Below are 15,059 nucleotides of genomic sequence, written 5' to 3'. Positions count from 1 at the left end.
CGGCAAGTGCAGGCCCTACTCCAAGAAACAAGGAGGCTTAAGGAAGAAAACGATGTGTTAAGAATCCAGGTTTCATCCTCGGGACCTCCTCACGACCAGCGACCGAGAGGCCAAGGGACAAACTCTAAGCATAACCAGGAGACAATGTATCTTGAAGTCATCGAGATCGCTCTTGATATGCGCGATGAACGGCCTAGTGAACGACCCTTACCTACATATCACGCTCCATATGATGAAAGCTCGGACTCCACTTGTGTCTCGTCAAAGAGACAACGCGACAAGAGACCACAGTTATCTGACACAATGCGTGTGAGGTTGGGACCACAAGCACCTGGTAAGGATAGGCCACCTACAGCCGCGACCCGGGAGACGTATCCTAGTCCCGCGGTCGCACCCATCACACAGGGCAATCCCCCACACCAAGCACTATGACAAGTCGGAGGAAATTCAGCAAATGAGCCCCCTCGGGCTCCATCAATAGGCAATTGGATGACATGCTCTCCACACCTTTTAGCTCGCGTATTATCAATTACGAGCCCCTAAGAGGGTTTCTCATGCCAAAATTTTCTACGTATGACGGGTCTAGCGATCCGTTTGACGACATCATGCACTACCAACAACTCATGACACTCGACATAGGGAATGCCGCAATGTTGTGCAAGGTGTTCCCCACCAGCCTCTCTCATGGTTTCATCGACTCCTTGTGAATTCTATTAATAACTTCTAGGATCTATCAGAAGCCTTTGTGGGACAATACCTGTGTTCCGCATGACATAAATAGAATATTAGCACCCTGCAAAACATAAAAATACAGGAAAATGAATCCCTGAGGGAGTTCGTGAAACGATTTGGTCAAGTTGCACTACAACTAGAATCCTATAGCATGGATGTTGTCCTCCAAATTTTTAAGCGGAGCATATGTCCGGGCACACCATTCTTGGAATCACTCACTAAAAAACCTCCCACAACTATGGATGACTTGTTCCGGCGCGCGAACAAATACTCAATGCTGGAAGATGCTGTATGCGCAGCCATCCAACAAATCCTGGTTACCGGACAGCCGACCAGGAATGACGTGGCAAGAAGTTCCAAACCTCCGAACTAGCAGAGGCCACCCGGCTGTAGACAAGGTGAACAAAGTCAGTCAAAGCTGCCACTGCTTACACCCCTTACCATATCATATGAGAAGCTTCTTCCAATGATCTGCGAGCTGTCCGACTTTAGGTGACATGAACCCCTCAAAGCGGACCCAACCAAGAGAGATTATAACAGGAAATGTGCTTATCATAAAGAGCATGAACATACTACGGAACAGTGTAGGAGTCTCCATTACTTGGTAGAAAAGCTTATAAGAGCAGGACACCTAAAGCAGTACGTTCGCTCAAAAGCCAAGGGAGGAGACTTCTCGGAGTCAAGCCTCCGGAGTCACCTCAGCTCCGATCGCCCCTAGGGCCATAATTAACTACATTCATGGTGGACCCTTGGATGAAGAGTACGACTCCAAGAGAAAGAGGCAAAGGCTGCTGTAGGCCGCTTCGGTACGCGAACGTATCAACTCCATCCGGCCCGGATTAACTAGCAGGAACGCCCGTCCAATAGATGGGACAATCATTTTTCCTCTAGTAGACCCCATACGAATATTGCAACCACTCCAAGACACCCTTATCCTGTCTCTTGGGATTGGAGACTTCGACGTAAGGCGGATCTTGGTCGACCTAGGCATCTCCATCGAGCTCTTGCAAGTATTAGTAATCAAACAAATGGGAATCGTGCCCTTTAGCCTAGAGACCCCGGGACGGATTTTGTCAGGATTCAATGGAACTGCAACAACCTCTCTTGGAAACGTTGTGTCATCGATCCAAGCAGGCTTAGTCATCCTCAACGTACAATTCTCAATAGTGGAAGATCTATCCTCCTTCAACGCCATTTTGGGGTGCACCTGGTTTCACTACATGAAGGTCATCCCTTCCACGTACCATCAGATGGTGAGCTTCCTGACCGAAGACAGGCAGATTGATTTATATGGTAGCTAGTTAGCAGCCCGTCAGTGCTATCAAATAGCACGAGAGGCCGGACCTAGTAACGATCGCGAGTTGCTCCCTGAGCAAGCGAATGCACCCGACCAATAGCAATTACAGTACCCGACGGATAAAGATCCCCCGGTGGTAGATCCCTTGCAAACCATCCAAATCTCGGAGAAGAATGGTCGTCTCACCTATATTAGTTCCCTCTTGGAACTCGAAGAGACTCAGAACATCAAGGAGATGCTTTGACAAAACCAAGACGTTTTCACATGGACCCACTTCGATATGCTTGGGATCCACCCATCAGTTGCCTCCCATCGACTTAACATCTTGCCCTCGTCAAGACCTGTTCAACAAAAGGTTAGACGATTTCATCCGGATAGACAGAAGATTATTCAAGATGAGGTGGATAAGTTATTGAATGTTGGGTTCATCAGGGAAGTTGAGCACTCGGAATGGTTGGCAATTGTGGTGGTAGTCCTCAAAAAGGAAGGGAAGTGGCGAGTGTGCATTGATTACACCAACCTCAACAATGCATGCCCAAAAGATAGCTTCCCGTTGCCACGGATAGACCAAATTATGGACTCCACTACCGGGCAAGGGATGCTCTCCTTTCTAGACGCCTTCTCCGGATACCATCAGATCCCATGGCCCTCGCGAACGAAGAAAAAACTGCCTTTATAACGTCGCATGGACTTTATTGTTACAAGGTCATGTCGTTCGGACTCAAAAACGTTGGCGCCACCTATCAAAGACGAATGACAAAGATCTTCAAGCCCTTGATTGGTCGCACAGTGGAGGTATACATTGATGACATAGTGGTAAAAAAAAAAAACTAGAGAAGATCATACCCACCACCTGCAAAAAGTCTTCCACTTACTGAGGAGATACGACATGAAACTTAACCCATCCAAATGCGCCTTTGGTGTAAGCACGGGAAAATTCCTGGGATTCATGGTCACTTAAAGAGGAATAGAAGTCAGCCCGAATCAAATTAAAGCAGTCATGGAGGCACCCGCCCCCAAAAACAAAAAGGAGTTGCAACGCCTCACTAGCAAACTCATCGCACTAGGACGTTTCATAGCCCGATTCACAGACAAACTACAACTTTTCTTCCTGGTGCTAAGGAAAGCCGACGCGACTGGATGGACGGATAACTACCAAGGCGTGTTCAAGAAAATCAAATAGTACCTCACACAACCACCCATCTTGAGCAGCCTTCAGCCTGCCGAATGGTTGTACATGTATTTAGCAGTATTGGATTGAGTGGTTAGCGTCGTCTTGTTTCGTTGTCCATCACACAAGGAGCAGAAGCCTGTTTATTATATCACCAGAGCAATGGCCGATGCAGAAACAAGATATTCAAAGATAGAAAAAATTGCCTTAGCCTTGCGGAGTGCCGCCCAGAAGCTCCACCCATATTTTCAAGCTCACCCAATAGTCGTGCTTACCGACTAGCCCTTGCGAAGCACCCTACACAAACCGAATAAGTCCGAAAGAATGCTGCAATGGGCCATAGAGTTGAGCGAGTATGGGATCGAATATTAGCCTAGGCTGTCCATGAAAGGGCAAGTCATGGTTGACTTTGTGGTGGAGTCTCCCCAACAACCCTCTCGAGACTGAGAATCGGACAAGACGGAGTGATGGACCTTACAAGTCAATGGAGCCTCTTAGTCGTCAGGATCCAGAGTGGGATTGCTACTACAATCTCCAACTGGTGAGAGCAGGCCATCTAACTCGGATTCCTCGCATCAAACAACGAAGCCGAGTACAAAGCCACTCTATCTAGATTGGACCTCGCACTCGCACTATCCGTCTCTAAGCTTAAGATCTACAGTGATTGTTGTCAAAAAAAAAAAAAAAAAAAACAATTGTTGGGTTATGATATATTTCCACTTATTGTTTTAGTTCCTATGATAAAGTTTCGAGGATATTAAAACATACATCTTCACAAAGGTGGTAGGGTTAACACATACATCTTGACAAAGGTGGTAAGGTGGTAGGGCCAACACATACATTTTGACAAAGGTGATAGGGCCTTAAGATACTTCTACTGCTTTGATTTGGTACCCAGTCTTCATCAACATTAATATTTGATATTGATTTATATTTGAAATGACACTAATTGGTTCTTTAAGGTGGAAATCAAGTTAATTAGTTAATCCACATACGAGAGAAAAGTGGACCAATTACTTCTCAATATATATATATGTATTACCAAAAAAATTAGAACCAATATTGTACATTAAATATCTTTGAATATAGACATAAATTATACGGAAATATCTATGATTGTGAACCTAAGTTGAAATGGACTACTCATCTCCATAAAAACAATTGTTGTATTATGATATATTTCCATTTGTTGTTTAATTCATATGATAAAGTTTCAAGAATATTAACACATACATCTCAACAAAGGTGCTAGGACCAACACACACACACACGCACATAGATATATATATATATATATATATATATATCTTGACAAAGGTTATTTGGATTTTAAGGTATTTCTACCACTTTGATATGGTAGATACACAGTCTTTATCAACATTAATATTTGATATTGATTTATATTTGAAATGTCACTAGTTGGGACCTTACCATGGAAATCATGTTAATTAGCTAATCCAAATATGAGATAAAAATGGATCAATTACTACTTAAGAAATCAATAATAATCAATGAAATCCATTGAATAGACCAATCAAATAAAAAAGAGAAAGAAAATACCAAAACGGAAAAATGAGAAGAAATATGTATTCATACATTTGTTTATACTATTTTTAAAAATAGAACATATAAATAAAATTTTAATTACATTTTTTTAACTTTAAACAAATATTGAATATCTTCCTTTAAAAAAAATTAATATCTTCCTTAATTCTAGTTTTATTTTTGTTTTTGAAAGTAGAAAAATATATTGATGATTATACATTAATAAAAAGGAAAAAATTTAATGATTTTCTCATGAGTGGTTCCAACCACTTTCTAATCTTTGTACGTGAGGCATCAAGTTTCTTAATTTCTTTTCTATCCGTTGATTGACTAATTAAATGTTAAAGTATCTCTTATTGTTTATTAGAGATTGTAAACAAATGGGTTTGGAGGTATGCTAAGGCTTACCCTATAGGGAACTTGACCCTCAAAACTCATTCTTAATCCATACACTTATTTTATTATTTTATTTTTCCAAATAAGGAGTTACACATGTTTTATTTTATTTTGTTTTCTTTTTAAAAAAATAAATAAAATAAAATAACATATAAAAATAATTTATTAATTTTAAATCTATTTTATTTTCATTCATTTTTCTTTCCTTCCTCTTTTCCTCTTTATTTTTCTTCCCTTATATTTTCTCTCAATTTTTTTAAACCAAACATAACCTAAGATTTTAAAATTAATTTTGATCATATTAAAATTCGTAAACAAAATTAACTAAGAAGTAGACCAATTGTGGAAGATGAATTTGATGGATCATACGAAAGTGTAAATGATCAAGGAATAAAAACATAATTAACTACTAGGATTTCTTCCTATCAAATTAAATTAGTATATCAAAATTAGTAAAAAAATTTAATGATTTTTTAATGGGTTTGACGATTTTTTCAATGTTTGCACAAGAGACATTGTTGATGTGGATTTGATAAAAAAAAGAAAAAAGAATAAGATATGAGTGGATATAAATATATATAATATAGGCATATACAATATAAAATATCTTTGAATGTGAACTTAAGTTGAAAGGGACTACTCATCTTTAGAAAAATAATTGTTCTGTTAAGATATACTTCACCTTCTGATTTAATTCAAATGACAAAGCTTTGAGGATATTAACACATTCATCTTGATATAGGTGGTATGACCTTAAGATACTTCTACCATTTTGATATGGTAGATACCCAATCTTTATCAATATTAATATTTGAGATTGATTTATGTTTGGAATATATATATATATATATATATATATAGATATATAATCTTTGAATATAGATTTATGCTAAACAAAATATCTTTGAATGTGAAGCTAAGTTGAAAAGGACTACTCATCTCCTAAAAAACAATTGTTGGGTTATGATATATTTCCACTTATTGTTTTAGTTTGTATGATAAAACTTCAAGGATTTTAATACATACATCTTCACAAAGGTGGTAGGGTCAACACATACATCTTGACAAAGGTGATAAGGTGGTAGGGCCAACACATACATCTTGACAAAGGTGATAGGGCCTTAAGATACTTCTACCACTTTGATATGGTACCCACTCTTCATCAACATTGATATTTGATATTGATTTATATTTGAAATGACACTAATTGGTTCTTTAAGGCGGAAATCAAGTTAATTAGTTAATCCAAATATGAGAGAAAAGTGGACCAATTACTTCTTAAGAATATATATATATTACCAAAATAATAATAATAATAATTTACCAAAATATTTTTGATAATATTCTTGGGATTTTACCTCACATTGATCCTTACTATATATAGATATATATAATTCATTCATTTTTTTTCTTCCTTCTATAATAAAACATAACTAGGTTTTGATACCATAAACATTTTCTATTTTTTATTCCCAAAGCTACTTTGTCCATTTTCTTGTGAAAAGTCCAGATGTGCACAAAAGAAATAAAAGAGGGAAAAAATGCATTTAAATATGCTTTGGTTTTCACTATTTTCAAAAGTAGAACGTATAAATAAATTTTCAATTGAATTTTAGCTTTTAAAAATACTTAATATTTTTCTTAAAACTAGTTTTATTTAAAAAAAAAATACACAAGAATATAATGATGATTATATAACAATAAGTAGAAAAACATTTAATGATTCTTTTGATGAGTTTTGACCACATTTTAATCTTTACATGTGAGACAGCAAGTTGCTTGATTGCCTTACAAATATAATGAGAATGAGTTGTGAGATTTAAAATGACTTTAAACAAATTTGGGAATGAATCTTTTATTTACTATTTATTTTTATTTTTATAATTTTCTTAAAATTAAGAATTAAAATTATACTACATATGAAATTAGAACCAAGCATTATCTTATCCATAGAAGGAAAGAGAATATGGTATTTGAGTAACTTTCCTCTACACCCATGTTTGACGTAAAATATCTTTGAATGTGGACTTAAGTTACAAAAAAAATCTAAAAAATATAGACATGATTTGAAAGCAACGACTCATCTCTATATTGATTTATGATTGACAGTCACTTATCAAATGGGTGAATCAAGGAATGAGCGTGAAACGAAGCTGGATGGTTGGTTCAAATATGAGAGAAATATGAAGCATTACAATTTAGAAAAATAAATAATAAAATGGTGTTAATGGGTTTAATGTAGCCAAATTATTGAGGCCGGAGTGTGATAGGATAAAAATCTCATCAAGTAAATAAAAATGGGAGATGTCTAAAAAGACAGAAAAACTTCACAAGAAAGAAAGAGAAAAATATATATATGTGCAAACAACTTTCCCTTCCACATATGCTCTACATAAAATATCTTTCAATCATGGGCAAAAGCCCTTCCACGTATGCTCTACATAAAATATCTTTAAATCATGGACAAAAGCTTGAAGGGAATTGCTCACAAAATATATAGAATGTGAAATGTAGAGTTATAGAAAATATCTTTGAAATTAGACTTAATTGAAAGGGACTACTTACCTCTAGAAAAACAATTGCGGTGTTTATATGTACTTCCAACTCTAGAAAAATACGATATTTGACTATTTAATTTTGTTTTTATTTGTTGATGTTTGGGAAATTGATTTAGCTTTAAATTTACTCAACTTCACAATTGTTGATAAGATAAAAATTATCTCTAGTTTGTCAAAGTAGCAAGTTTTTACAGATACAAAATAATTATATTCTATTCAATTTTAACATTAAGGTTATATTTGATTCTTCAAAAAGTATTATGGAAAAAATGTTAAAAAAAAATGATTATTTTTAATGTTTGGTTGTAATACTATTAAAAATATCAAAGAAATTAAAATATAATTAAAATTAGTTAAAACTTATATATTTTCAAATTATTTAATTTTTATATAGAAGAGTTAAAATAAGTGAATTTAGTTTAAAATAACATATAAAAATAATTTATTAATTTTAAATCTATTTTATTTTCATTCATTTTTCTTTCTTTCTTCTTTTCCTCCATATTTTTCTTCCCTTATATTTTCTCTCAATTTTTTTTTAAACCAAACATAACCTAAAATTTTAAAATTGATTTTGATCATATTAAAATTGGTAAACAAAATTAACTAAGAAGTAGACCAATTGTGGAAGATGAATTTGATGGATCATATGAAAGTGTAAATGATCAAGGAAAAAAATAATAATTAACTAGTGGGATTTCTTCCTATCAAATTAGTATATCACAATTTTTTTAATGATTTTTTAATGGGTTTGACGATTTTTTCAATGTTTTCACAAGAGACATTGTTGATGTGGATTTGATAAAAAAAGAATAAGATATGAGTGAATATAAATATATATAATGTAGGCATATACTATATAAAATATCTTTGAATGTGCACTTAAGTTGAAAGGAACTACTTATCTCTAGAAAAATAATTGTTCTATTAAGATATACTTCCACCTCCTGATTTAATTCAAATGACAAAGCTTTGAGGATATTAACACATACATCTTGATATAGGTGGTATGGTCTTAAGATACTTCTACCATTTTGATATGGTGATACCCAATCTTTATCAACATTAATATTTGAAGTTGATTTATGTTTGGAATATATATATAATCTTTGAATATAGATTTATGCCATACAAAATATCTTTGAATGTGAACCTAAGTTGAAAAGGACTACTCATCTCCCAAAAAACAATTGTTGTCAAAAAAACAATTGTTGGGTTATGATATATTTTCACTTATTGTTTTAGTTCGTATGATAAAGTTTCGAGGATATTAATACATACATCTTCACAAAGGTGGTAGGTAGGGTTAACACATACATCTTGACAAAGATGGTAAGGTAGTAGGCCAACACATACATTTTGATAAAGGTGATATGGCCTTAAGATACTTCTACCACTTTGATTGGGTACCTAGTCTTCATCAACATTAATATTTGATATTGATTTATACTTAAATTGACACTAATTGGTTCTTTAAGGCGGAAATCAAGTTAATTAGTTAATCCAAATATGAGATAAAAGTGGACCAATTACTTCTTTAAATATATATATATATTACTAAAAAAATTACAATTAAACATCCTCTTCCTTATAATCCTTCCATCTTCTATCCTTGGAGATCGAAGAAATTGTGGAATGTCAGAAATATAATTCCATTTATAAAAATATTTAATAAAAAGCATTTAGCTAGATAAAGGAGCGACTATGGTTTCTGTGGGGGTAAAAAGTGCGTAGTGTTGTATAGAAGACTTTGGGATCCCAATAAGACAAGGATCAGGATCTAGGTAGGATCTATAGTAGAAAGAGAAACAAAATCAAACAAACAACTTTTCCTTATATTAATATTATATAAAATATCCTTAAATGTCAACATAAGCTACATAAAATATCTTTGAATATACACATAACTTGAAACAAACTGCTTTAAAACACACATCTATCACCTTTTTGTTTGTTATGATATATATATATATAACCGTCTTTTTCCTATTAAAATTATACATTGACTTATGTTCGAATGCCACATAATTAATAATTGAGTCAACATGGAGGGGCGTAAAGCTGAAACCCTGTTTTGGTAACTATATTAAAAAACATTTCTAAAAAACTATTATTTTATTTTTTTAAATATATTTTAAAATTAATTTTTATATTCAGTTCTTTATTTTTAATCATTCTATATATTGGTATAATTATTTTATAAAAATGGTTCTTAAAAACACAAACGAAAACAACTATAAAATTTTCTTTAAAAACATCATGTTTTCTATTTTAAAGAATAAAAATATAAAATAGTTTTTTAGTTGTCAAACATATTTCCTTGTTGGTTTTTTTTTTTTTTTTTTTGTTTTACAGAATAAAAAATTAATCTAAAAAATAGTTGTCAAATATATTCTAATTAGCTTTCAAATGTAAGAGAAAAATGGTCAATTATCATTTAGAAAAATTAAACTAAAACTTGGCGACATATGCCAAATATACCAATCTGATCCGAGAGTGAAATTGTTAGTTTACAATGTTACATACATGGATACTATAAAATTTGTGAAAAAGTTGAAATTAAAATAGAGAGATACAAAAATAAGTAAATAAATAAATAAGAAACAAAAGATAGAAAAATAAAAACACGAGCCCTAAAGGGATATCAATTTGATAATGCATTCAATCATTTAACTAAGTAAAAAGAACTCATTGGGTTTATTGGCCCAAACCCATTGGGTCTAGAACATGTGTTTATAATTGACCTAAAAATAATTTGGTTTTGACCACAGTATCATATTCTATTTTTTCTTTTTGAAATTTTTTTGTCCATTCTACAATGAGAGCTGGTAAGGCTTTTAACTCCCACAACAAAGTTGGTAAGGCTTTAACACACATACACGTACCATTTTGATTGAAATTTCTTCTACAAAATATCTTTTACGTTGTCTTGACTTTAATTTCATAAATTCATACTTGTACAAAATAACATTAAATCCATTGTACTATGTATTCATTTTTTTTTTTTGACACTGGTGATATTTTTCCAAAAATACTTTTGGTGATATATTTGGAGGAAGACGTGTTCAAAACATTTTTCTTTCACTAAGAAATGGATGGAAATAAAGTTAATTAGCTAGTTTGAATATGAGAGAAAAATGAACTAATTACTACTTAAAAAATAAATAATAATTAGTAATGGACTAATTCAGAGCATTTTTTAGTGATATCCTTGGACAAGGATATATTCAAAGCATTTTTCTTCACTAAGAAATGGATGGAAATCAAGTTAAGTAGCTAGTTGGAATATGAGAGAAAAATAGACTAATTATGACTTAAAAAACAAATAATAGTTAGTGGTGTCCTCCAAATATGCCAATCAAATAGAAAATTAAGAGAAAGAAAATACCAGGAAAGGAGAAATATGTATTCATAATTTTTTTGGCATTGGTGATCTTCTCCAAATGTTTTTGGTGATATCCTCGGAGGAGTACATGCTCAGAGCATTTTTCTTCAATTTCCTCACATACCATTATCTACATATAAAAAGGAATTGAAAAATCAAATAAACAACTTTCTATCACATTATGAATTGTACATAAAATATCTTTGAATATAAACATAATTTATAGAAAATATCTTGAAATGTGGACTCAAGTTGAAAGGAACGGCATATAAAAAGAAAAATTCAAATAAACAACTTTCCATTACATCAATAGTGTATAAAATATCTTTGAATATAAACATAACCTACCGAAAATATCTTAGAATGTGTACTTAAATAATTGTGGTGTTTTGATATGTACTTCCATCTACTGTTTTAATTTATGACAAAGATTGGAGAATTTGAATATACTTCCATCTTTGAATATCAAATTACACCCACACACCTATAGGCTATAAAAAGCATCCACTTAATTTCCCCGAGGTTGAGCTAAGAGCCACCCTCTCCATTAAACAATTGGTCAACTTGTTTCCCATCCTTGGAGCAAAATATAGAAAGGCCACTGCTCATTCAACAACAATGGCCGATCCCACTACTTCCAGCCTTAACTTGAATACAGAGTCGAATCAGGTTGGAGCTGAAGGTGCTAGGGAAATTCAGATCACCAACCAGGCTGCAGCTGAAGATGCTAGGGAAATCGAGATCACCAACCTGGCTGCAGCTGAAGATGGGAGCCTGACCAAGATCACAATCATGGATCCTAAATTGTACGTGGCTGCAGCAGATGGTGACACCCATGCCCTTAACGCTCGTAAAGATGATATTCAAGTCAAACTAACCCCAAAGAAGAACACTGTTCTCCATGTTGCAGCCCAGTTCGGTCAAGCGGAATGCGTTAAGTGGATCCTTGGGTTGGGTTCTCCTTCATCACTATTGCAACAGCCCAATGAGAAAGGTGACACACCACTTCACCTTGCAGCCAGGGAAGGGCACTGGACAGTGGTGAAAAATCTGATTGACGCTGCCAAAAAACTTGGAGAAGGAGACACAGAAAGAGGGGCTGTAGCAGATTGTACGGTAATTCTGAGGATGATAAATAACGACAAAGACACAGCCTTGCACGAGGCAGTGAGAAATCATCACCCTGAGGTGGTGAAGTTATTGATTCAGGATGACCCCGACTTTGCCTATGGTGCTAATGCTGAAGGCAATACTCCTCTTTACATCGCTGCTGAGTGGGGATTCGGAGACTTGGTGCAGATGATCCTAGACAAGTACTCTTCACCAGCTCATAATGGCATCAAGGGTCGAACGGCTTTGCATGCTGCGGTAATTCTCAATAACAAAGGTACGTAGTGGAGGATGCACCATTTTTATTTAATGGTCGAATCACATTACAAGAGGAGACTTAATTTATTTTCTTATTTTCTTAAATCATTTTTTTTCTCTCATTTGTTGATTTTATCAGCGATGACAAAGAAGATACTGAAATGGAAACCTGCTTTAACTAAAGAATTGGATAAAAATGGGTGGTCTCCCCTTCACTTCGCTGCATATGTGGGTTGTCATCCAACAATAGTGAGGCAATTGCTAGAGAAATGTGACAGCAGTGTTGTCCACCTAGGAGTCAAAGACCATGGAAACAAGACAGCTCTTCACATTGCAGCAAGCCGAGGCCATGTGGACATAGTGAAAGAGCTGGTGTCACACTTTCCAGATTGTTGTGAGAAAGTTGATGATGAGGGCAATAATGTTCTTCATTTTATAATGCCAAAAAAAATATTTATAACTTCGGGTTTGTCAAATATTCCCCCGTTAAGGATGAGAGGACTCATGAACGAGAAGAATGCTGAAGGAAAGACGCCCCTCTACCTATTTCACAATTCTCCCTCGTCTAAAGATGTCGACTACTTCCCACCTCCGAAGAGGATGTTGACGTGGATATTGGACACCTTCGCGGGATTAAGGGTAAGGTCGTCAAAATTTTCGATTTCCAATGTTACCCATTTGACATCCAAAAATACATAATTTTTTTTAATTAATTTTAATTATATATATATATTTCGTGTTTCTGTATTTTAATTATATAGATATTACATCTGACAACCATCCTTCATATGCTTTTATTCAAAAATATGTTTTTATGTGAGAGAAGAACAATAAAAATGCAGTTTCTGGTAATTTTATGTTAGCAAATAAATTATTTTTCTTCTTTTACAAGAATTAGGATGATTCCTTCACCCCTTTAAATCAAATCTCTATCCATGTTTCTGTAAACTTTTTACAATTTCAGAGACGGAGTCCAAGTTTCAGAGTTGGGATCAGACCCTTGGGTTCGCTAGAGGTTAAGGAAGACATGGATAGCAGCGAAAGCAAAGGAAGCGAAGAAATATCTGAAAACAAAGGAAGTGAAGAAAGTAAAGAAATATCTGAAATTAAGAAAACAATGAAAAGCCATATGATAGTGGCGGCACTCATAGCAACTGTAACCTTCACGGCAGGTTTCACACTGCCTGGTGGTTACATTCCGGACAAGGGCGTTACCCAGGGCATGGCAGTCTTATCGCTCCCAACAGATGGCACCCTGGGCAAGGACGGAGACATGGCAAGTGCAGCAACGGAAAATTTCAGAAATTTTGTCATGGAAGATAGCATAGCCATGGTACTTTCTATGTGTGCAATTGGTATTTACTTCCTTGCCTCTTTCCCCATAGAAAATAAGAAGACCGTCCACGCATACTTATTGTACGGCTATGTTCTCACCTTGGCTGCGATGGCTGTAATGGTGACAGCATTCGTTGACGGGCTGCAAGCTGTGCTACATCCTTCTTCATCGCTTGAAGTTACCACCAAATACATGATTGTAGTCTTCTTGCTTTTCCTTTTTGTTCCAGCTTTTCCTTTATTGGTAACCATCAGTCGGGATTTTGCATGGAAAAAATTTGTGAATCTTTGACATTGATGTAAATCATTTTAAACATGCTTAAGTCTTACCTATTGTTTATGCTTTTACTAACAAGTCCGATTACAATTAGCAATCAGGGAAAAACATGCCTTTTGTTTTTTTACAATGAATAAATACATTCTCCAGTCTCCACTTTTCATCTTCACCAGCCATAAAAATATTAAGCCCCTGGGTGCATTTCCCTAAATTAAGGAGTAACTCTTTGATCCAAAGGCATTATTCTCACCTAATTTACGAATCCTTCTACCATACTAAATTTACCCTTTCCTGTTTTTTTCTTCTTTTTCTTACACTAATTGTAGAACACCATGGAGAGGTGTGTATATGGATGATGTTTGAATGATACTGCTTTCACAATGAAATTTCCTTCTACTAGAATTTTTTTTGATTGTGGTGATATCCTAGGTTGCATTTAGATATATATATTTTAAAGGTAAACTACAAATAATATTTTAGTTATATATATTTTAAAATTTTAAAAATATCAAATATCTTTTTAATGATTTTTTAATAGGTTTCCACAGTTTTTCCAATGTTTTCACAAGAGACATTGCTAATGTTGATTCTATAGAAAAAATAAGATATGAGTGAATTGTAAGTTTTGTAATTATTTTAAATAAATTTAGGAATGAAAAAAAAATGATACATTTACTTTTTAAATTTTACTACCACATTAAAATAAAAGTATGTACATATAACTTACAAAATTACAATCAATATTGTACATAAAATATCTTTGAATATAAACATAATCTATTCAAGATATCTATGAATGTGAACCTAAATTGAAAGGGACTACTCATCTCTACACAAATAATGGTTATGTTATAATATACTTTCACTTGGTGTTTTAAATCCTATGACAAAGCTTGGAGCATCTTGACAAAGGTGGTAAGGTTTTAAGATATGTTTGCCACTTTGATGTGGTAGATAACTAGTCTTTATCAACATTAATACTTGATACTGATGTG

At 34.1% G+C, this 15,059-nt stretch overlaps 1 protein-coding gene across 1 annotated transcript; it reads left to right on the top strand.

Moving 5' to 3' along the window:
* The first annotated feature begins 11,529 nt into the window (after positions 1-11,529).
* On the top strand, positions 11,530-14,135 carry LOC100246215 (ankyrin repeat-containing protein At5g02620). The gene is made up of 3 exons (XM_002270073.4): positions 11,530-12,471; positions 12,592-13,091; positions 13,417-14,135. Exons 1-3 carry the CDS (start codon positions 11,703-11,705, stop codon positions 14,077-14,079), a joined length of 1,932 nt encoding a protein of 643 aa, XP_002270109.1. The 5' UTR covers positions 11,530-11,702; the 3' UTR covers positions 14,080-14,135.
* The last annotated feature ends 924 nt before the right edge of the window (positions 14,136-15,059 follow it).

This window comes from Vitis vinifera, chromosome 5 (genome assembly GCF_030704535.1).
Source record: "Vitis vinifera cultivar Pinot Noir 40024 chromosome 5, ASM3070453v1".
Taxonomy (NCBI): domain Eukaryota; kingdom Viridiplantae; phylum Streptophyta; class Magnoliopsida; order Vitales; family Vitaceae; genus Vitis; species Vitis vinifera.
This window is presented reverse-complemented; position numbering and strand designations above follow the sequence as displayed.